Source organism: Centruroides sculpturatus, unplaced genomic scaffold (genome assembly GCF_000671375.1).
Source record: "Centruroides sculpturatus isolate CEXI.00-Female unplaced genomic scaffold, Cexi_2.0 scaffold1127, whole genome shotgun sequence".
Taxonomy (NCBI): domain Eukaryota; kingdom Metazoa; phylum Arthropoda; class Arachnida; order Scorpiones; family Buthidae; genus Centruroides; species Centruroides sculpturatus.
In genome coordinates this window covers 34,732-58,647 of record NW_019385367.1, presented here as the reverse complement: position 1 = coordinate 58,647, position 23,916 = coordinate 34,732, and the positions used below count along the sequence as shown (strand labels likewise).

The 23,916-nt window shown below is 28.2% G+C and overlaps 1 protein-coding gene and 1 pseudogene across 1 annotated transcript in view; both read right to left on the bottom strand.

Annotated features, from left to right (window-relative positions):
- Nucleotides 1-1,678: 1,678 nt before the first annotated feature.
- Nucleotides 1,679-13,361, bottom strand: LOC111638192 (annotated as a pseudogene).
- A 1,512-nt stretch (nt 13,362-14,873) lies between these two features.
- Nucleotides 14,874-23,916, bottom strand: part of LOC111638193 (sister chromatid cohesion protein PDS5 homolog B-like) — a 40,359-nt gene continuing 31,316 nt past the window's right edge. Inside the window, exon 13 of the mRNA XM_023383865.1 lies at nt 14,874-15,003. Within this exon, the coding sequence (XP_023239633.1) occupies nt 14,885-15,003 (119 nt within the window). The 3' untranslated portion in view covers nt 14,874-14,884. The remainder of the gene's footprint in view (nt 15,004-23,916) is intronic.

Below are 23,916 nucleotides of genomic sequence, written 5' to 3'. Positions count from 1 at the left end.
GGTCTTTATCAAGAAAAAACTGAAAAATCGAACTTTGAACCAAAAATTTGCGTTACGATACAGGCATTATTTTTGGAACGTTTTTAAAAAGATATTCTATCGTATAAGCGCCATCTCTACATATTGGCTATAATTAGTTAAAATAATACCAGTAAATACATTAAACTACAATAAAGTGTTAAAATAATGCCCGTAAATACATTAAAATACAATAGAGTGCATATAGAAACAAGAGTTAAGAGAGTTGCCGCTATGCTAACTTTCTTGACTCTTATAGTATGCATGCTCGCCATGCTGCCGATACTTTGCTTGCATCCCGGAAGTTGATAGCTAAACCTTTTTGGCTTGTTTTGCAGATATGTCAGGCTTCAGCATATCTGAGCCTGGCATATCTTCGAAGTTCGATTTTTCAGTTTTTTCTTGATAAAGACCATTGAATATGGTCGAAAACGTTTGAATTTATCTATTAAATTACGGCTGCATATGTAAAGGTTTGTTTGAGTGTATTTTAGTTAAGAAATACAGTCTCTGACGAGTTATAAATAAAACAATAAAAAAAATAATTATTGTTTTACTGATCTTAAACTGCACATTTTTTGAAACAAACAAGATTATTTCCTTCTATCAAATTTTATGAATTATGTGCATGTATACAAAATAATTAATTTAAAAGATGATGGAAAATGGCTGATACATGCAATTTAAAATGTATTAGATGGGTTAATATTAAGCATTTGAACAATCTATAAAAATATTTAAATGGAAATAAAATCCTCAATGAGTCTTAAAACTAAGACTTTGCAGAAAAAGAACACTTCTCATACATTTTCAGCAAGACGTCTTAAAATGATATACATTCCATTAAAAAAGAGCATTGGTAATTCCCAACCTACCCTTGCGAATATCTTGATGCCATAAGCTACATAATATGTGCATGTGCTATAATATTATATATAATATACTCAGTGGTGATATTTGAAATATTTAACAAAGGGTTCGCTAACAGAAAATTTTTCCTTAACAATTTTTATTTGCTTAAATGGTGCATTAGCAACATTACTGCAAAAACTGACCTTAAGATACTCATATAAATAAAAAAGATGCGTTCGCAAAATTAAGTCAGTTAAAATTTAACATTGTTTATGCCAGAATTATTTTTTTTATAAATAATAAAAAATAGTGTTCAAAATGGTTTATTTTGTACACATTTTAATATTTTTCATTCAAAATATTTTATAAACTTATAAAAATTGACTTTTTTTTTAATCAAAAAAGTCATAAAGAAGGCAGTTAAACAAAAAAAAACTTTTTTAAATTATTTATTTTATCATTAGGTATTATTATACAGTGATACCCTGATACTCTGAACTTACACGATAGGTGGGACCAAGCGATAACCGCGTAAATTGAATTCACATAATTTAGCAATTCGTATAAAATCCAAGTCAGATGTATGTAGGCTAATAAATGTTCTCGTTACTCTTATCTCGTCTTTTGATTCGTTCACGGTTAGAAGAAATCACCACATAGAGTCTCTGAAGGCTCCGTAGATATAACAAACACAGAAATAAATAACACAAAATAAATTGTAGCTATGTGTCAATTCCGCACGACACGTCCGAACATGTAAGCTGAACAATAGTGTGGGGGGAGTGAGTAATCAAGAGTTGCGTGGCGCTCAAACAAAAAGACGAATCGACGAGATTTGAAAATCGTGTAACTCTGGGTTCGTGTAAGTCGAGGTAGCATAAGTCGAGGTAGTACTGTAATATTAGACACAGCCATAATTATTATTGAAGCCAAAACAAACATTATTCGGGTCATAATTCTAGTCCAATAATTTCCATATCATACTTTCGTTTTTGCAGGTTGTATTGGGGACCTTTTCTTTCACACATTTATCACTAGTAAGATGATGACCTTGTCTTAGCCAGGAGTAGCGTCAAAATCTTCCGAACTTCTTCCCATTAAATTAATTGTCATTAAATGGCTGGTTGTATCAATTAGTAAAGAATTTCTTTTAACATCCATAATATCATTCATCGTACTGAACCCTCTTTCAGCTTCAGCCAAATTAACAACAATTACATTTAAAATTCTTCTAGCTCTCGAAATAGTAATTGGAATAGTTTTCTGTTTTATATCTCTGTCATCCACAAAATCTTGAAAATCATTTACAGGAACAATGTATTTTATTATTTTATTTAACTGTTTTAATCTATCTTCACATTCAATCCATGGTGCTTCACAAACATCATCCGGCCAAGTTTCATGAGTTAATACATTGAAAGAATTCAAAATAGATTATTATACTTTTCATTTTTATCATTGAACAATAAACAAGTTGTCACATGTTTTACTAAAGAATCAAATAATTTTTCTCTAGAAAATACAATTGATGTTTTTATCCTACTAACTTCAAATGGAAGAATATTGTATTTTTTAGTACTAACAATATTTTCTGCTTCTATTTCATGTGTGCCCTTATTGTTTTTTAAATTTATAAGTAGAGTTATAGTTAGTCTTATTAACCTGTCAGCTTTAATAAGTAATACATTTCTTTCCTGTAAGGCTGTAGAAAGTAAAGCAATTTCTTCTAAGATGTCATTCATTAAAGCTAAATCTTTCAAAAAGTTTTCATTTTTAAAATATGAAACCAATCTTGCTTCATGATTATTATTAAAATGATTGTACAAGGCATGATACGATTTCCAAACTGCTTTGACGATCCTAGCACTGCAGGCTGCCCATCGAGGTCCAAATATTCTCCCTATTTTAAGTACTTCTGTTCCAATTTCTTTAGCGATGGCATTTAATTCTCTCTGATGTTTATTTGAAGTATGATAATAAACATAAAGTTTATCGAGTAAATGTTTAAAATGATTTACTTTTTTGATATCTTTTATTACATCATCTAGGGTCAACTGAATGCAATGTGCCAGACAGTGCCAAATGCAAATACCTGGAAATTTTTGTTCAATTCTTGTTGCCACGTCGGACTTTTTTCACAAAATTACACTAGCACCATCTAAGCAAAATCCAATAAGATTTTCTTTTAAATATTGTTCATCAAAACCACATTTTTCAAGAACTGTTTTTAATAACAGTTCTTGAAAAATGTGGTTCGAAAAACTTTTTCTGTTGTTGTTTCTTCTAATTCAATCAGATCAATAAAAATTGTTATGCTGTCCTCGAAATCCATTACTTCAGATTTTAAATAAACAATAAACACACTTTTATATGAAACAGTTAAGGCTTTATCAATAATAATTGAAAGTTTAGATCTTGCAATTATAAGTTTTTCGAAAATATTACTTCTTATTTTTGTAAAGATATGCTTTATGATAAGTGGAATTATAAATCTTGAGTGCGAGGAAATTTCCAAATCTACATTATTTTTATTTTGGAAAATTATTAAATTTGGAAAATCAGTAAATGGTTTATTACTCTTAATTATAAAATAGGCAGTATTAAAAATGTGTATGGTGCTTTTTAAAAACTTTTCATTAGCCATATCGATGTTTTTGGAAATAACTGTTTTGATTATTTCCCCAGCTTTCTTGTGTGATGCTGATTCATGATGCTGTTTCAATTTTTTCTGACTGATGCCTGTAAAATTTCCTTTTTTGTTCACGAGGTTTAACAGAACATGATTTCCATTCTAATGAAATGTGTAAATGTTTAGCACTTTCAACATTTAATGATCTTACTTGTGAACACCATTGACATCCAACATTTTCATTGCTAGCAATATGAAGCCATTTGTATTTTTTTTTTTTAAATATTCCTGTTGTGAAGCATTCCAGCAGTGTAATAAACGATTACTACTATTATTCTCAATTGAAGTCGGTTTCTGTTTATCTTCACTAGACGTTTCCGGTTGTTCTTTATTGCTGTTTTCACAAGATATTGTTGTTTGTAGTTGCTCTTCATTGCCAATATTTACTTTTTTAAATTTGGTTATAAAATCATCCAAAACCCTTTGTCTTTTCATTCTAAAAACGACAAATAATTATTTTATTAAAAATTTTATACACTCTGCAATTTAAAAATATATTACTTGAGCATCAAAACTATTGCGGTACTGGCACTATTGAATGTCTTTTTATTGCANAATTACACCCCCTGATGCAATTTTATAGTAATAAAATTAAAACTATATGAAATATTTTAAAATAAATGCTTTTATTTAATAAATATAGCATTAGAGATGCTTTATTTGTCATTTTTAGATGGCGGACTTTAGGCAAATACCCTATTTTTCCCTTAGCATATATGTGGCTAAGATTTTGTTCTAACTACTACAGTGAACATTTCTTCGATATCAAAAAACTTCTGTCCACTTTAGTGGACAATGCAGTTTGTGTAACTAAAGCCAATAAAATTTTGAATGATATTTATGTTCAGAACAAGTTGGTGTACTGTACATCAAGTGTTATTTCACATTTATTGCAGATTCTATTACTGCTCTTGATAGTAGTGGAAAACCTATATATGAACAAATTGATCTCAACAGAGCAAACCAGAAACTTTGTGATGCACCAGGCACTGCTGCAAAAAAGTGAAGAAAGAGTTGAAAGCAGTGCTTCAAAAGAGACTTGGATTAAAGTGATTGTTTATTGTGGCTGATATTTTGGCAGGAAAGAAGAGCAAAACTAAAAGTGAATTCCCAGTTCATCTTCTTCCAAAATTGAAATACTGTTTGTTATCTTCAGTAGATGTGAAACACATCTACTGAAGATAACGGATTATATGCTCTTTCTCTGCATATTAATTCTCAGTGACAAGCATTGCAACTTTTCTATTGAAAATTTGGAGAAAGTGCTTGTAATATATTATGAAGCTAACCAGTGGTGATATTCGAAATATTTAACAAAGGGTTCGCTAACAGAAAATTTTTCCTTAATTTTTTTCGCTCAAATGGTGCATTAACAACATTAGCGCAAAAACTGACCTTAAGACAACCATATAAATAGAAAAGATGCGTTCGCAAAATTAAGTCAATCTACCATGTTATAGGGGGGTCGACTGTAGTATTCTTCTAGTCAGTAAGCCTTGATGTGTAAAGATTTGGCAGAACTCTATAGTACATTTCAGTTGCTTCTAGAAACAGGCTAACAATACTATTTGAGAATCCAGAAACACTGTAAGCAGATAACCTTTCTTGCTTATGATATTATGTCAAATTTCTTGGTTAAAGGTGAAGAAGAATGTTTCCATTGCATAGAGTATGCTATGCTTTGCTTTGGCTGGCAGTGATAGACCCATGTTTCATCCCCAGTAACAATCCCCAGTCTTATCCTTCATTTCTATACTGAATGAGATGCTACAAGGACAGACCATTCAGCTTATTTTGTGTATCTCCGGGCACCCACATGTGCACATTTTCTGGAAATTCAAATGCTCAGACATTATAGTGTAGACTAAACCAGGAGAGAATCCTAGTAAAGTTGATACCCTAAGCTATTACATATCATTTTGTGACCCATTTATCAACATTTCTTCTTATAATATCCAAATTAATGTTATGTATATATTCAATTAATCATAAAACGTTATGAATTCATACCTTATCTGGTTCTGTAAAGAGCTTGGAAGGAAGGACAGGTTCTACAGGAAAATCTTTTAGAACAAAATTTGTAGTCTTTGACATCACTAAACCCAAGGCTAAATCACAGACAGCATATAACCTCTACAAATTAAATTATAAAAAAATTATTAATTTAATATAATATATTTTATAATATTGCAGTCATAATATTAAAATAGTTTTCTTTTTTACTAATTGAATAAAATAATAATAATAAATGTTAATTGAAGGTATTCTGAATGACATTTAAAATATCATATTTAAATAATAATTATATGTAAACTTAGAAAAAATTTGATGTCAACTCAATAAAATAATAAAAGGTTAAATTTCAAATGTCATAGCAAATATATGCAATACAAGCCAAATCAAAGGAAAACATAAAAAGATTTACAGTAAATCCTCCAGTAATCTTGGAAATCTTTTCAAAGAAAAAGACACAGTCAATAGGAGAATTTAATTGAAAATATCTGAACATTACAAAAAGTATGTGCAAGAATAAGTCGTAGTTTTGAAAAAGAAAACAAAGTTATGAAATTATAAGTTAATAATAGCTTAATATAATCACTAGATAGTGGATTTTAGGCAAATGCCTATTTTTTTCCTTGGCATGTACATGTCTAAGATTTTGTATGAACACTTTTCATGAAGATTTAGACCGAAACAATGGTATTTTATAATGCTTAAAAATGCTTATTTTGAAGTTGCTGCCTATTTTTGCCTAAAACTCAAAGTTTAGTCTGTTTTCATATTTTTAAAAAGTTTTTATTAATTTTTCATTTCATTTTCTGCAAAGGTTTACTTCAATTCTTAATTTAAACTGCTTAAGTTTCATTTTTTTTTCCTGAAAATGTAATCAGACAAATTCATTTCTTATTATTATTGATTACTTATATTTAAGTCCCAGTGGATGCATATTTAAGCAGAAAAAATTAGAATGCAATAATAACAGAAATAAATTACACCCCCTGATGCAATTTTATAGTAATAAAATTAAAACTATATGAAATATTTAAAAATAAATGCTTTTATTTAATAAATATAGCATTAGAGATGCTTTATTTGTCATTTTTAGATGGCGGACTTTAGGCAAATACCCTATTTTTCCCTTAGCATATATGTGGCTAAGATTTTGTTCTAACTACTACAGTGAACATTTCTTCGATATCAAAAAACTTCTGTCCACTTTAGTGGACAATGCAGTTTGTGTAACTAAAGCCAATAAAATTTTGAATGATATTTATGTTCAGAACAAGTTGGTGTACTGTACATCAAGTGTTATTTCACATTTATTGCAGATTCTATTACTGCTCTTGATAGTAGTGGAAAACCTATATATGAACAAATTGATCTCAACAGAGCAAACCAGAAACTTTGTGATGCACCAGGCACTGCTGCAAAAAAGTGAAGAAAGAGTTGAAAGCAGTGCTTCAAAAGAGACTTGGATTAAAGTGATTGTTTATTGTGGCTGATATTTTGGCAGGAAAGAAGAGCAAAACTAAAAGTGAATTCCCAGTTCATCTTCTTCCAAAATTGAAATACTGTTTGTTATCTTCAGTAGATGTGAAACACATCTACTGAAGATAACGGATTATATGCTCTTTCTCTGCATATTAATTCTCAGTGACAAGCATTGCAACTTTTCTATTGAAAATTTGGAGAAAGTGCTTGTAATATATTATGAAGCTAACCAGTGGTGATATTCGAAATATTTAACAAAGGGTTCGCTAACAGAAAATTTTTCCTTAATTTTTTTCGCTCAAATGGTGCATTAACAACATTAGCGCAAAAACTGACCTTAAGACAACCATATANGTATTTTCTCGCGCGCGTGGGATTGTGGGATCTCTCGTATGACGACCTAGTTTCAAGAACTCTTTTGAGTCGATCGCTATTGAACCTCGTTTCAGACTTTCAGTCGAGATTGAAACGGTCGATGGAGGTTGCACCAAGGCGAACAGTATATAAGGCTCTAGTTTAGTAGTGTTACAGAGTATAATACGTATATTTTAATATATTTTTTAAAAGAAACAAAACCACTGAGAAATGTTACGTGTGTTTAACAACGGGTTCGGAAAACTTTGAAAATATTAACAACGGGTTCGGCCGAACCTGTGCGAACCCGCTGAATATCACCACTGAAGCTAACTATGGGAAACAGAGTGAATAAAAAATGTAAAGATAATTGTTTGTCTACTTTTGTGTTTGCATCATTCTGAATATGCACATTTTTGTTTGGAACACATATGTTAAATAAAAAACTCATCGTCCTGATAAGTATGTTAATTGTTCATTGTGCAAATTTTGACTGCCTATTTTTTTGTTTACAAAGCCTAAACGATGCAATTTAAGAGCTTATTTTAAGTGCCTAGATGTCCATCGTCTAATAATCACACAATAAAAGAAAACAGCTAGTATAGAAAGAAAACAATATCTTGTGACTTGAACTTATACTTGTGGTAGAGTATTTTCACTGTTTCTGTGGAAAATAAAATAAATACTTGTCTGTTTTGTTCTAGTCTTAAAAGAATACCAATCAGGTAAGTAATTGTAATTTAAAATCATTTGCATTAAAATTGGTAAATTGGTTTGTCTGTAAGAACATCTTTCTATATTCTTTTATGTTAATAGCATCCAGTTATAATATCAGTAATTAAAACATCTATACAATAAATAATAATTATATGTAAACTTAGAAAAAATTTGATGTCAACTCAATAAAATAATAAAAGGTTAAATTTCAAATGTCATAGCAAATATATGCAATACAAGCCAAATCAAAGGAAAACATAAAAAGATTTACAGTAAATCCTCCAGTAATCTTGGAAATCTTTTCAAAGAAAAAGACACAGTCAATAGGAGAATTTAATTGAAAATATCTGAACATTACAAAAAGTATGTGCAAGAATAAGTCGTAGTTTTGAAAAAGAAAACAAAGTTATGAAATTATAAGTTAATAATAGCTTAATATAATCACTAGATAGTGGATTTTAGGCAAATGCCTATTTTTTTCCTTGGCATGTACATGTCTAAGATTTTGTATGAACACTTTTCATGAAGATTTAGACCGAAACAATGGTATTTTATAATGCTTAAAAATGCTTATTTTGAAGTTGCTGCCTATTTTTGCCTAAAACTCAAAGTTTAGTCTGTTTTCATATTTTTAAAAAGTTTTTATTAATTTTTCATTTCATTTTCTGCAAAGGTTTACTTCAATTCTTAATTTAAACTGCTTAAGTTTCATTTTTTTTTCCTGAAAATGTAATCAGACAAATTCATTTCTTATTATTATTGATTACTTATATTTAAGTCCCAGTGGATGCATATTTAAGCAGAAAAAATTAGAATGCAATAATAACAGAAATAAATTACACCCCCTGATGCAATTTTATAGTAATAAAATTAAAACTATATGAAATATTTTAAAATAAATGCTTTTGTTTGTCTATTTTCGTNAAATTAGAAGACAAGCAATTAAAATATTGTTATAATATATATTTTATAGATATATATAGAATAATTACACATTTTATAAACTACCTAGGCACATTACAAAATGCAGGCATATTATCAAATTCAGATTTATTATACATAGGTTGGATAAAAATACTGACAACACTCACTTGTGTGAGCTGTATGTTTCAGATGACATTGGGTTTTTGATGGGTGCATCAAACACCCAGTGATAATAATCTATGAGACATGTCAGTGAACAACCATGTGTTCTTATGTAGTAGTGGGCATTAGCTCAAAATATGGAAGAAAAGTGTAAGCACCCTAAAGACAAGTTCACTAAAGTAAAACAACATCTGTGATTTGGCACAAAGTCATATTGCATAAGAATGTTTTCAGGGACTGTATGAAGTATGTGGTGATGCAATGTTTCCCTATCAAACAGTGGCAAAATGTTATCTTAAAGCTCAGGTAAGGTTCTGTAAAGCAGGTCCATTGTTTTAAACTCTTTATTACATTAAGAGGGCAACAGGATAATGTATCTTGTTTGTTTGTGTCAACTACAGTATGTCAGAAAATGTTTCCCAGCCTAAGCTAAATGAAAACACCTGAATAACTTTTGCTCAAATCAATTAATTTATATAACAAAATACAAAGATATAAAACAGAAAACTATAGATAAGAACTATATTAAAATAACTTTTCTAGCACTTTCAAATTAAAAAAAATTAATATTTTCTAAAATTTAGAAAAGATTAATATTTTTTAATTTGCAAGTGTAGATTTCTATGTCAAAGAATCATACGCTATAAGAAATTGTATAAATATGAAAGAAAAAAATTTACTAACATTTTAGAAAATCATAGTAAGATAAGTATAGGTAGAGTTAATATTGACTTTAACAACTTGAATCAACCAAAAATTACTTTATGCAGATGGAAAAGGACTTTATGGAAAAAGACAGTTGCAAGCAACAAAAGAAAAAATTATTCAACTTAAAATTAGATTAGGTTATAAAAAATTGTTCATATGGACACTATTAGAAGTATTGTGAAAAAAGTTTAAAAACCTATGGAACTGTGACAAATTTGTCAAACTCTGGTCATCCAAGGAAAATGCCAGTGTGTAAGGACAGAAAAATGCTGAAAGAAGCATTTTCTTGCTGCTTTCAGCATTTTTATCAGCTTCAAAACTAAAAAATATTTTATGAACAGATCAAAAAATGATCAAACAATCAGAAATCAATTGCATATGAAAAAATACCAATTATGGACAAAGAAATATAAAACTTTACTGTGAATGACAGGAAACAAGTTTTGTTGTCAGATGAAGCAAAAATGAATCTTGTTGGATCAGACAGAATTTTCAATGTTTGGAGGCATATAGTAGCAGCTTTGGAAAAATAAAAAAATGTCAAAACTGTTAAACATGGATGGAATAGCAAAATGATTTGGGTTTTGGAGAGATGTAAGAAATCTTGAATTAATCAACAAGATTATGAACAAAGAACTTTACCACAAGACCCCGGAGAAGAATATTTCATAAACTGTATCTTGGAAAGAAGTTTATTTTTTAACAAGACAGAGCTAATAATATCACACAGCTAATAATATTATATTCTAGTTCCAAAAAAAAAAAATCAAAACACTAGACTGACTTCTACAATCTCCAGTTTTAACTCAAATTTAACAGTTGTCAATATTAAAGACAAAAATTGCAAAAAAAAATAACCTTCAAATCTTGTACAATTTGGTTAAGAAAGAATGTTACAAAATTGATAACAATATAACTGGAAGATTAGTGGAATCCATACCAAAAAGAGTTGATGCAATCTTTAAGACTAAGGAGAGTTATGTAAAATATTATTCTGTAGCACTTTGTTTGAAACCCTGAAACAAGAGACATACATCAGGGTGTGATTCATTTTTTTGAGATATAATTTTGTACTTATTAATCCCATAAAAAACTGTTGAAACCAAGTTGAAAAAGTAAAGCTCAGAAGAAGCATCTAATAAAGGAAACTTTTGAAAGTTGTGGCATAAGAATAGTGGAACCAGATTTGACAGTAAGACTCAACATGTGAATAAATTACACATCTTACTGACAAATCTAATTCCACTATTCTTATGCCACAACTTTCAAAAATTTCCTTCATTTAGATGTTTCTCCTGAGCTCTATTTTTTCAACCTGGTTTCACCAGTTATTTTTTATGGGATTTCAAGTATTTTTCAGTCATCAATAACTTCATAAGAGAATAGTTTACATCAGTGGTTCTCAGCCGGGAGTACAAGCATAAATCTAAGGGGTTAGCATCTAACTTTCATTATGAAATGGCATATGTTAATCAATTTGCTGTAAATTATTAACACAAAAAATGACAAAAACTTGCTTTAAAATATCCTAGTGTGAACACCAATTTCCCTTTTAACAGTCTAAACAACTTGTTTATCCACTTGATTTGCCTGTCTATTTGTGCCGTTAGTGCTGAGTAAACCTGTAGTCTAGTAAAATTACAGTTTAACTGAGCATTAATTATTGCTTGATAAGATTGTGCTTTTCGTGGTTTTACTGGACTACTGGTATTACGAATAATGAAGCCTGGATCGTATCCCCACCATGCAATGCGCATGTCACTGCATGCTCGCATTACTTGATATTTAGCAAATTTATACATTACGTTTGTTACAAAAATTGAAAGATTCATGTATTGTTCTGCACGTTATAAATTCGCAGCCATTACTTTAAAGGTCAGTAGATAATTATAATCTCCATTTAACAACATGGGAACCAAATTTTGAAAAAATTGCTGAAGATTTATCGCAACAAATATCCCATTAAATTTTGTTAGAAATTATTGTAGAATAATTTAAATTTTCTTTATTGTTAATTATAATTATTTATTTTTAGGAAATGTAATTTATGCATGTATTGAAATGACTTCTGTGATTTNCCAGGTATGCATTAAAAATTAATTTTTAAAAAATTTACAGAAAAAATACAATATTTAATTTCTATTTATATTTATGCAAAATCTATTCCTATAACTATTCTCTATAATAAGTTTTCTTCAAGAAACAAAAAGAAATTATTTTCTATTGAACAAATGGCAAAAATCAAGTTTTAAGTCTTTCATATAATTATGCTGTCTGAATTCAAATTTCCTCTATGAATCTATTTTGTAATTGTAACTGTAGAGAAAAAACTTTGATAGCAACACTTATTCCTAATTATACTGGACTTATTCCAAGCTGTTGTTAAATATACAAGTTATCAGCAACTGAGAGAGTGAGTTTCAGATCATATTTCATACATACAAGGTACCGTAAACATAACTTTTATGTTATGTAGTAGTGAATTGTTCAGATTTAAAAAATTCATTTTATGACATAAATATTTGCTTGATTCAGAAAAAATTAAATTTAGATAGAAAACAAAGTATAAAAGCAAATAGATTGTACAGTAATATTAAATTATATTTTTTTATAACAACACTGTAAAGTTCATAATTACTACTAAAATCAATAAATATCAAACACTAGTACAGAAAAAAAACTTTGATGAAAACTAATGGCTAGATTCATATGAAATTTGAAAGATAAATTTTTAAAATTTATTTTTCAAAAAAAAAATAAATTAATTGTTTCTATGCTTTAATATTAAATAATTTTTATTAGAAAGCCAGTAATTATCTTAATATTTACAATTGTCAATGGGCTACTGAAACACAACAAAAAACTTTTTATAAAAAAAAACAAGTAAAATTATGAAGAAAACTTGAAGATGTATTGAAAATGACAAATATAATAAGAACTAATTTTAAAACAAAAAAAGGAAAAGAGACTTAAACAACAATACAATAAACACAAGAGTAATGCATGCCATTAATGGACACAACAGATTAAATTTATATAATTTTCAATTTCACAAAGCTGAATTGATTATCTGGCTAAATACTTATCTATATTGGATTAAAAAAACCTTTTAGAAAAATGTTTAATAATAATCTGTACTTAACATATTATTTAAGTAATACAATGTTAATAGAGTTAAAAAAAAATAATAATTAATAAATAAAATAAATTATTTGCAGAAACATATATTTAATTACCTATCAGAGTTTATGTCTTGTTGTTCGTCTAAATCTGGATTTGTAAAAGATTCAGTGATTTTATCATATCCTTGATTTAATTCTTCAACAATATTTTCAATTGTTTCTTCTTTTTGTAAGTTATTATCTAATGTTTCATTCATATCCTCATCTTGTACAACATTATCAGTTGACTGTTGATTTTTAACTAATGGAGCAAATACTTCCATTTCTATCCCAGATTTCTAGAAAATAAAGTCTTACTTTAATATAATATAACTTAAAATAACCATTATGTTTCAGTATTATATTTCACTATATAAATTATTGTAGCCTTCAGATCAAGAAATCATTTAAAATTTTAGATTATGACATAGAAAGCTTATCATATGAAAAATAATACATTTTATTGAAGATAAATCATGTAAATATGGAGTGAACCTGCTAGATGCAATGCAAATGACTAACAAAGCTTAAAATGAAGTTTCATAAAACAGCATTGCAAATTGCTTTATAAAAGCAGGTTTTGGTTAAGAAGTTAATACTCCAAATAAATCAGAATTTTTATCAAAATCCATTGATTATATCAAAGAAGACTGGGTAAATTACAGCAATAAATGATGAAAAGTGTCATTCAAAGGTTTTGACAATGTTCAGAACCACAGTATATATATAGCACAACTCTGTTATAATGCAATGCAAGTGTGAGTCCTAAGTTTCATAAGCTGAAATGGATACTTAGTCAATAAATATAAAATGTAATTTTTTCTATTTTCAAAAGTATTTTGTATGAATAGAAATTTTGTAGTTAAGAGGGCAATTTAGGATTATCTCTGTTTTCTGTACACACCCATGGACTAATTAGCACAGATAATCAGAAGTTAAATGTAATTGTGGTCAGGATTTAAAGCTAAGGTTTATGTTATCTGTGATTATTACAAGCAAACAGTTACCTTTTACACAAACATAAATAAATGCTTATTTATATAAAACTGTTTGTTCTTTGAATCAAATACAAATAGTTGATTAGTTAGATTTAATTTTAAATTGTTCTTTTCATATCTACTATGAGAAAATTATTTACTTTTTACAATGAATTTGCTTTTGCAGATATAATGTATTTAAATAAAAAATTATAGAACAACTTTTTTTCTTAACTAATTAAAAATATATATGAATTAAATTGAAAATATTAGAAAGACAACTACTTTAAAATGAATTGTTTCCAAGATTTGAGAATACTTCTTTTTTAATCATTAAAGTCTTTGTATCATGCTGATATGCCAAAGAAAGTAAATAAATAACTTCAAATTATACAAATTATATGAAGATGAACTTTTTATCAGTGAAAAATTGCATTCACAGATTCATAATGATAGACTTTTTGTCAATGAATGTTGCATCTGTGGATTATATCAGCCCTGCAGACAAGCAGGAAATTATAATGCTAGCCATATTTTAATGTTTTTGTATTTTGTGTGTTACAATTCTTGTAATTAAAGGATTTAAAAATTACATATAGTGGTTTTTACCTTCTTCATTAGTAATTAGTCATTACAAGCAAAGAAAATTTTATGATAAAGATTTTGCTAGATATTATCTTAAAGTTGAAAAAATATCACAAACGGATTTTTTCACTGTTAAACAATGAAAAATCCAAATCTGAAAATTAAAAATATATTTAAAACTAATAAACACTACATAGATTTAAAATGAACTAAATTAATTTTACTTCAATATCTAGAAATAAAACTTACTCTTTTAATTTTAAAAGAACAGGTACATCATCAAACTTTTTAAAAGAAGGATCATGAGCAAGCATATGTATTGCATATGGTAATACATAATCAGGAAGAAGAGTAAGCATTTTGTCTAAATAAAAATTAAATTTTTAAAACATTAATGAATAACAAACAATATCAGCCATAATATACTATATCACTAAACATGCATGAATAATTTTAAATATTTAGGTTATTTAAGTTAAATTTTCAAGTGATGAGTGCATATATTATTTTTTCAAAAGTCAGAAAATCAAACACATCTTTTACAGAAGATAATGAATATCAATTTAAACTAGATACATGTTGAATATATAAAGACCATGCTTGCTATCTGAATTGTTCATTAACCAATTATCAATTTACTATAGATTTTTGTGAGAATTTGATTATTTCGTTCTGGAGACCCCAAAAAAATAAATAAAAAATTATATACTTTCTAACTGTGTTTATTTACATGTAATAACAAACTGAAAGCAATCTCTCCATTTTTTCATGGATGGCATATCTTTGTTTCTCAGATGCAATTTTTATTACTCCTTTATCTGCTTGAGTCTTTTTGATTATATCTTTCTTAGCTAAGAAAGCTAAGAATGAAAGCTGTTGAAGTCATCTACCTAAAATATCAGACATCTGCTCACTCTCTAACTTGGCTATCTCTTGCTTAGTTTCTACAGTAAACACAATTCTTGACACTCCACTCTTTTTAGGCCCATAGTATTATCAGTTTTTTAAATAAAAAGTTCAGAAAAGCACTTACAAAAATTCAGAGAAAAGAAATTAACTAGTGTGAAAAAAAAGTTATGAATATGACTGTGAAAGTCTCATTCCATAAACCATGTATAGATACCATTAAAATAGTTTTACAAATCTTAAATGCAGCATTGCTTCTTCCTGTGTTTGTTCTGTCAAGAGTTCATTATCCAAACATAAAATCTTTCACAAAAGTGTTCATTGTCCAATTTCTTTGCAGTCCGAGCTGTTCATTAGCCGATCAATGATATAATGCAAATAATATTAAAATTAAAGAAGTAAACTTTTCTGTACTTCAATTTATGCAATTGCAAAATAATTTCTATTAAANCATTTTATTGTTTATTCAAATAAATATAGTTAGTAAGTTTATTACTTTAGGATATAAAACCCATAATGGAATGCAACTTAATACATAATACAATCAATCATGTTACAACATTTTTTTCACTGACAATTTAATATACAGGTATCCCTTGCTTAATGTGGGACTTGATTAACACATGAAATTAATTACAACAATCCCTTTGTATCTGAAGCAGAAGTTTTAATTAACTGCCTTCAACAGCTTTTTTTACTTAACATAGATATGTAGTTTAATTAAGCAGTTGTAAAATTTAATACATTACTGCTAATGTGAGATTGTATTCTTTCTTTAGAAGCTTATTTTAAAACTTTATAAATTACTTCTATTATATAATTAGATATTTTAATTATTGGTAATTTCACCATATTACAAAACATTATGTGAATATTATCTTCATCTAATTTCATAACAACAAAGTCAGATATAACTTATAACTTCTTATAACTTGTAACTCTACATTCTACAAAATTATGGAATAGGGAAAATACATTTTCATTGTTAATTATTTAAATACTGTATACAATATTCCTTTCCTAAAAGAATTGTCTTTGATTTGTATTTCAAAAACACATCTCAGTTGATCTCAGTTGCAGTATTATATTTTTTAAATTCTGATATGTGAGGTTTAAAAATGAAAAAGAGTTTATAAACTGCACTAATATCAATTATGAAAATTACAGTATTGCACATTATAATAATATAAATCAACAGCTGATTTAAATACATTTCTATGCTTAACGCATTACTTTCCTTAGAAAATTCTTTTTTTCTTAAAAACTTCTCAAAAACCAATTAAGTTTTAATATATTTAATATATAAGTTTTTTAATAGTATAAGAAACTTAATATTTTGTTGCCTTCAATTTTCAATCTTTAATATTTTGTACAATACAAATACAAAAGATTATTCATTACTATACTTATGATTTAAAAAGCCAAGAATTAACTTCAAACAATCCACTTTCATTTGAGCATAATGAATTTCTGCTCCTATTGAATAGTCCAGAACCAAAAAATCCAAGTTTAAAATGTTTAAAAATTTTGTACCTTTTGTACTATTTCAAATTTCATTATAAACCAGACAGGTAGTGCATAAGTCAATGCAGGTTTAATTATTGAGTTTAAAATTTTTTTATATATTACAATTTAGTCTGTTTTCAACTTTATTAGTAATTTCTTTGGGTTTTATATATAGTTACAGTAGAGCATCGATTATCCAACTCAATTGGGGACTTGGGTTGGTTGGATAACTGAAAAAATTGGTTAACCAAAAAGAATGATAAAATACATTATTAGTATAGTATATTAGCATATTAGTATATCCCATGTAATTAGTATATCAGTGTATCGCTGTTAACCTAATTCGCACTGAATTTTCACCGATGTTAAGCCTAACAAAATTTTTTTAAAATAATAATCATCGCTATTGTATCGTTAAAAAATACTTTAAAATTATTTTATTGCTCACAAAACAAACAACCACTCATAATTAGAAAATTAAATCTCGTTTAAATACTGGCCTCCCTGTCATGGTCGAGCCAGTGTTGCCAGCTAAAACACGCAAAAATTTAACAAATATAATATTAAAGTAGCCAAGACATAGCCAAATATTGTAGCACCACATCACTAGCGGACATTTGAACTTTGCCGACTAGAACGGTTGGTTAACCGATGTGATGGTTAATCAGCGGTCTGATAATCAATGCTCTACTATACTTTGCTTTCACCATCAAATTCCTTGTATGCTTTTCAAATTGTCAAAAAACCTTTTGTTTGTTTTCTTTAATTTATATTAATCCATTTCTAAATACTGACACTGGTGAAAACATTAACTTAAATTTTGCAGTGGAACCTAGTTAAAAATCAGTTAGGGTGAAAAAATTTTGACTTTAAAGCTATGAAGGTTCCTCTAAAAATCAAGATTTCATGCATTGGTTTATTTGGTGACCCATAATAAACTATCCATATGATACTGAGGTATGATCACTCAGCAGTATATAAATCAAAAAAACACAACACCTTAATTTGCTGAGAAAAAGTTAATAAAAAGCAAATGTTTTCAGCCAAATCTGTTGGCCATCATCAGGCTAAAAAATTCAACTATAAACAAAATAGAACAAAAATTTAAATACAAATAAAATAAAATAACGAATGAAATATACATATACATGTATAATATTTCCGTGATATGATATTTCTGTGATTCTTATTACATAGAATCATTGTGTTGTAAATTTCGCAGTGTTGTCCAGAAACTTGAAAACATTCAACTGAATGGGTAAATATGCTACTGAGAAATTCTGTCCTGAATTGTTGATCCGTTCATTCCTAAGTGTTATGTAAGGATTTTTTAATTGCTGAATTTTACACCTAGAATCAATCTGTTTATTATTATTTTTTATCACAAAAAACCATTCTTTACAGCTGTTATATTTTTAAAATTTTGCTGCAGAGGTTAAAAATTTACATAGAATCAGAATGTAATCATTTTTTAAAAATTAATTTATCAAAATTTCATTTATTAATTACATCAGCTAGTAAGAGAAATCCATTAGCAATCAAAGAAAACAAACTATTAGAAAAAAAAAAACCAGTTTCGAATGGTAGTTACAGTAGCTAGGTCACACATGCTGTCTAGAAGTTCCATCGCTGTCTGCCATCACTTGACACAATGTTTATTTTCAGTTGTATGCAGTTTCCATGCTTTACAGAAAGTTTCTGATTAATTTATTCAACAAATTAATGTTTATTATTTTATTTAACAGAAAATTGAATTTCTGGAGAGATTATGAAAATACTGTAGCAAAACCACCATTCAAGTTAAACAGTTCAATTTAACATGTAAATCCGTATGATGGACAATTGGGGAAAGAAAATGACTGAGTAAACACAACTTTGAGTTAACTAGGTTCCATTGTATTACTTTTACAATATATATATAGATTGGTTATTCAAAGTTCTTTGTTAGCCTATTGGAGAATAAGAAAAAAATTACTATATCAACTGCATAATGAAAACTATTGTATTTCATTCTTTGATACTCTAAGGCTATCATTATAGGTAGAGAAAATTAGCAATGCTAGAATGTTAGTAAATAATAAAAAAATGTAATTGGCTAGGTAAGTCTTTTAGTGGAATATGCAATCTGCCCAGAAAAAAATATGAGTATTTGCTGTTCTGAGAAATAGTTGCATGAGTTTCTGAATATCAAAGAATATAAATTATTTTTTAATTTATTACTTATTCTAATGGTATGCAGTTTTTTACACAATAATTGAACTTCAGTTTTTTCATGATTTTCCTCTGAACCACTAATAGTTTTTCAGCTAAGTTCATCTGATCATTAATTGAGCCACTTGCCAAATTGATTAACTCCATAAAACAAAAAGTATAAAAATTGATAATATACATTATTTAAAAAAATTCTTTTTAAACTTTAAATTTAAATAAACATTGTAGAATGTATCTTCATATACCATTATATTAAAGCATAGCTTTGATGTAACAATATATAAAATTAGATACACAAAAAATATAAACATAATAATGATTATATTAAGGATTTACAAATGGAGTTAATTGATTTGGCCTGTGAATGGTTCAATTAAAGATTCAACTTATAACATTTTGCTAAAGTGTAATATGACAAAGAAGTAGATATCATTTAGTTTCATTACATTTTGGCAAATTTTGATCAGAGTCAAAGGAAAATAACAACTGTCAGAAATTGTTGAAGAAGATTTTAGACAACTGATATACAGTATTAAGTGTAGAATACAGGCATAAAAACAAACAATCTGTATTGACATCCATTTTTTCTTGTGAAAGTCTCTGTTTCTTTGGGACTTTCAGAAATTTATAATAAAATCATTATTTCACGTAACTACTGAGTAGTTATGCAAAAATCTATACATCTCTTTATGATTTTCATAATAATATTATCCAATTTCATATTTTTTAAACTTATACTTAAATTACAAAAGATACGATATATTTTCATAGTTTTTTGAAATTATTTGAAGTTATTCATTTTTGGGTTCAAAACTGTTTATACTTAAAATGAATAAATAAAAATTATATTTATGAATAGACATAAAATTAAATATCTTGCAATTATGTCATATGATACAAGATTTTTGAGTAACTTATTTGTAATATATAAAAAAAATTTTTTTAAAACCTTTTACTTATGTTTTTGTTTGAAACTTTTAAAAAAATTAATTGTAATTCAAAAGTGTAGATAAAAATGCTTACATTTAAGTGAAGATAAGCAAATTTATAGAATTACAGTTAATTTTTTTTTAAAAGTTTCAAACAAAAACATTAGAATAAAGTTTCTTTAAAAATTCAAATATATGTTCAATTATTTTATTTAAATATGAGGGAAAGTCACAAAACTAAATGAAATATAAATGTGAAAATCATTTATCATCACATTTAATTCTCAACATAATCATCATCACTAATTAATGCACACAGCCAATTGTTTTATCAAAGCTTCAATACTAGCTGCATAAAAGTCTTGGGTCTGCTGTCTCAGCCACACCCATATGCACCTCACTTTCAATCTCTTCAACAACTGCAAAATACTTGCTTTCAAGATGATTTTTTAGCAAACAGATAAAAATAGCTTGGGACAAGTCAGGGCTGTAAGGCATGTGTTCAAGATGTTTCCACACTAGTTGTTTGATTTTCCCATAAGTTAACTGAACCAAATGAGATTTGGCATTGTTATGATTCAATACAGTCGACCCCCCTATAACACAGGTTCTTATAGTTTGGATTCCTATATCATAGGGAAAAAATTGTGACAGTATTCGTACAAACATGCTAAAAAAACTCGCATAATTCAGTAAAACGTCATCGCTGACTCGTGTCATGACAGGATTAATTGAATCTAGACCAATAGCGGATACTGTACAAACCATTGAGTTTAAACGAGCAGCGGACCTACTAAAAACCATTTATTATTTAACGTCCATAAAAATTATATTTATATTAATGATGTCTCCAAAGTTCAGCGAATTTTTCGCAAAAAAAATTAATTTATCAGGAAGCATGCAAGTGCCATTCAATGACAAGCTCCATGACGAAAACAAGCTTAAGCAATGGCACGGTCAAACAGTGCACACTCAGTAAATAATCCTACAATTTTTTGTTTATAGCATAGTTTATATGGATTATTCCCAAAAAATTATATGTATTTTGGAAATGTTGAGTCGAATTAGTCTAGAATCGATTAATTTTATGGAAGAAACCTTTCAAACAGCCATAGTCCGTAAACTGCATACATGCTGGGCTGTGATTGGCTGGACTTTAGAAAATGGGTTCATAAAAACCAGAACGTATCTACCATGTTATAGGGGGGTCGACTGTAGTATTCTTCTAGTCAGTAAGCCTTGATGTGTAAAGATTTGGCAGAACTCTATAGTACATTTCAGTTGCTTCTAGAAACAGGCTAACAATACTATTTGAGAATCCAGAAACACTGTAAGCAGATAACCTTTCTTGCTTATGATATTATGTCAAATTTCTTGGTTAAAGGTGAAGAAGAATGTTTCCATTGCATAGAGTATGCTATGCTTTGCTTTGGCTGGCAGTGATAGACCCATGTTTCATCCCCAGTAACAATCCCCAGTCTTATCCTTCATTTCTATACTGAATGAGATGCTACAAGGACAGACCATTCAGCTTATTTTGTGTATCTCCGGGCACCCACATGTGCACATTTTCTGGAAATTCAAATGCTCAGACATTATAGTGTAGACTAAACCAGGAGAGAATCCTAGTAAAGTTGATACCCTAAGCTACTACATATCATTTTGTGACCCATTTATCAACATTTCTTCTTATAATATCCAAATTAATGTTATGTATATATTCAATTAATCATAAAACGTTATGAATTCATACCTTATCTGGTTCTGTAAAGAGCTTGGAAGGAAGGACAGGTTCTACAGGAAAATCTTTTAGAACAAAATTTGTAGTCTTTGACATCACTAAACCCAAGGCTAAATCACAGACAGCATATAACCTCTACAAATTAAATTATAAAANCCAAGACATAGCCAAAGATTGCATTGCAACAGCACTAGCGAAAATTTAAATTTGCCAACTGGAATTCTTTCAGATAACCAACTTTCGGATAAATGATGCTCTACTATACTCAATATTCAGAGGCCTATTTTTCGGAAACACTTGGGTAGTGGGTTCTATTATTTGGACATGGAACTGTTTATGTTTAGGGCTACATGCTCACCAAGGTTCATTTGAATCAGAGATCTGAATGTATGGCTGTCTCCATGTGAGTGAAAATTGGTATGCATGCACTATGCAGTCTGTGCTCAGGATATACAAAATTAAAATTAGATTAATGGTACCATAACTCAAAAATTTCAAATGGAAGCACCAGAATTTAATGTTCAACATGAAAAGTATTTTGAAAACATATTATATAGGAACTGCAACTCAAGACCTAAAATTAAGAGTTACTGTGAATTAAAGTTGGTCAGACTGCTACTTTTCAATTATTTTGAGTTAGCCAATAGTGGTACCAGAAAAATCTTTTACTTGGTAGTCATGGGTATCTATAGATTGCATCACACAACACTTGTGTACACATGTCAGTAACTTATAAAAGCACTTCTGCCACAACTTCTTAAGTTGTTGTTATTTGAGAATATGGCTTCTGTTATATATTCAGCCATGTTTTCAAACTTAGATTGTCATGCATAGTTTGCTTCAAAAACTACTTTGTAACCAATTTTAACAAGAGTGATATAATTTAACAGCAGTATTGCAGTCATTCATGTAATAAAGTTTCACAATTTTGCTATATTGTTTTAGCATGAATCCCATTCTAATCTGTCTGTGTGCCCACTGTATTGCTATGTTTAATACATAGTGGACATTCTCACATTTGCTTAATCCATGATGATACAATCACTTTCAAAGTTAAAAATAGTGTTCCAATGATAAATGACATTTTTGCAATGCTTTTCATGGTGATAATATTAAATTCTGATACTTTCATTCAAAATTTTTTGGTTATGATAGTATTAATGTAACCAGAACCTGTACGCAGTACTCTACTTTCAATTTTGCATATCCCAAACACAGGCTACCAATGTACCAATTTTCATACAGATCTGATCCTTCAATCACAGCAATTTCTCCAGCACACTGAGTTAATACTTATAAAGCTATTGTTCTACTCCCAATAAATAATCATTTGGTATACATACTGCCAAAATATTTGTTTTATTTAACTAATCTATATTTATTTTAGAAATAAGTATATTTTCTTAAATTTTCTAATTAGATAATTTATACTTTCAATTTAATATTTATAGCTATTATACTGTAAGAAACATAAAGAAATTTATTCATTTAATAATTTTATTTCACTCTTCATTTTTGAGGTAGAATTTTATCCATATGACAATTCAACATGCTGAAAAAATTTCTGTAATTGAAGGATCTGACAAGGAAATGGCCAGATGATCGCATTTCCAATTTGAAAGTAACTTGGTGAGCATGTAGCACTAAACACAAACAGATCCTTGTCCAAATAATAGGACCTGTTTTTCAAAAATGTTTGGGTAGGTATTTCTGAAAATTGAGTGTTTAGCTTATAAGACTTTGGAAGTTTCAATTTTCCTTGTAGTTTCGATAGCCAAATGGATAAGATGTTAAACACAGGAACTATACAATAAAGGTTCGAGCCATTGCAATTTAAATTTTTTCTTTTTTCTTTTTTAATGTACAACAAAATTATTTGATTATATCATAAGCATTATTATTATTATTCCTCATGTTTAAAGCTTATAAAACAAAAGATTAAAAATGGTAACATAATTTCCCATTTAGCGAAAAATGGATTTAA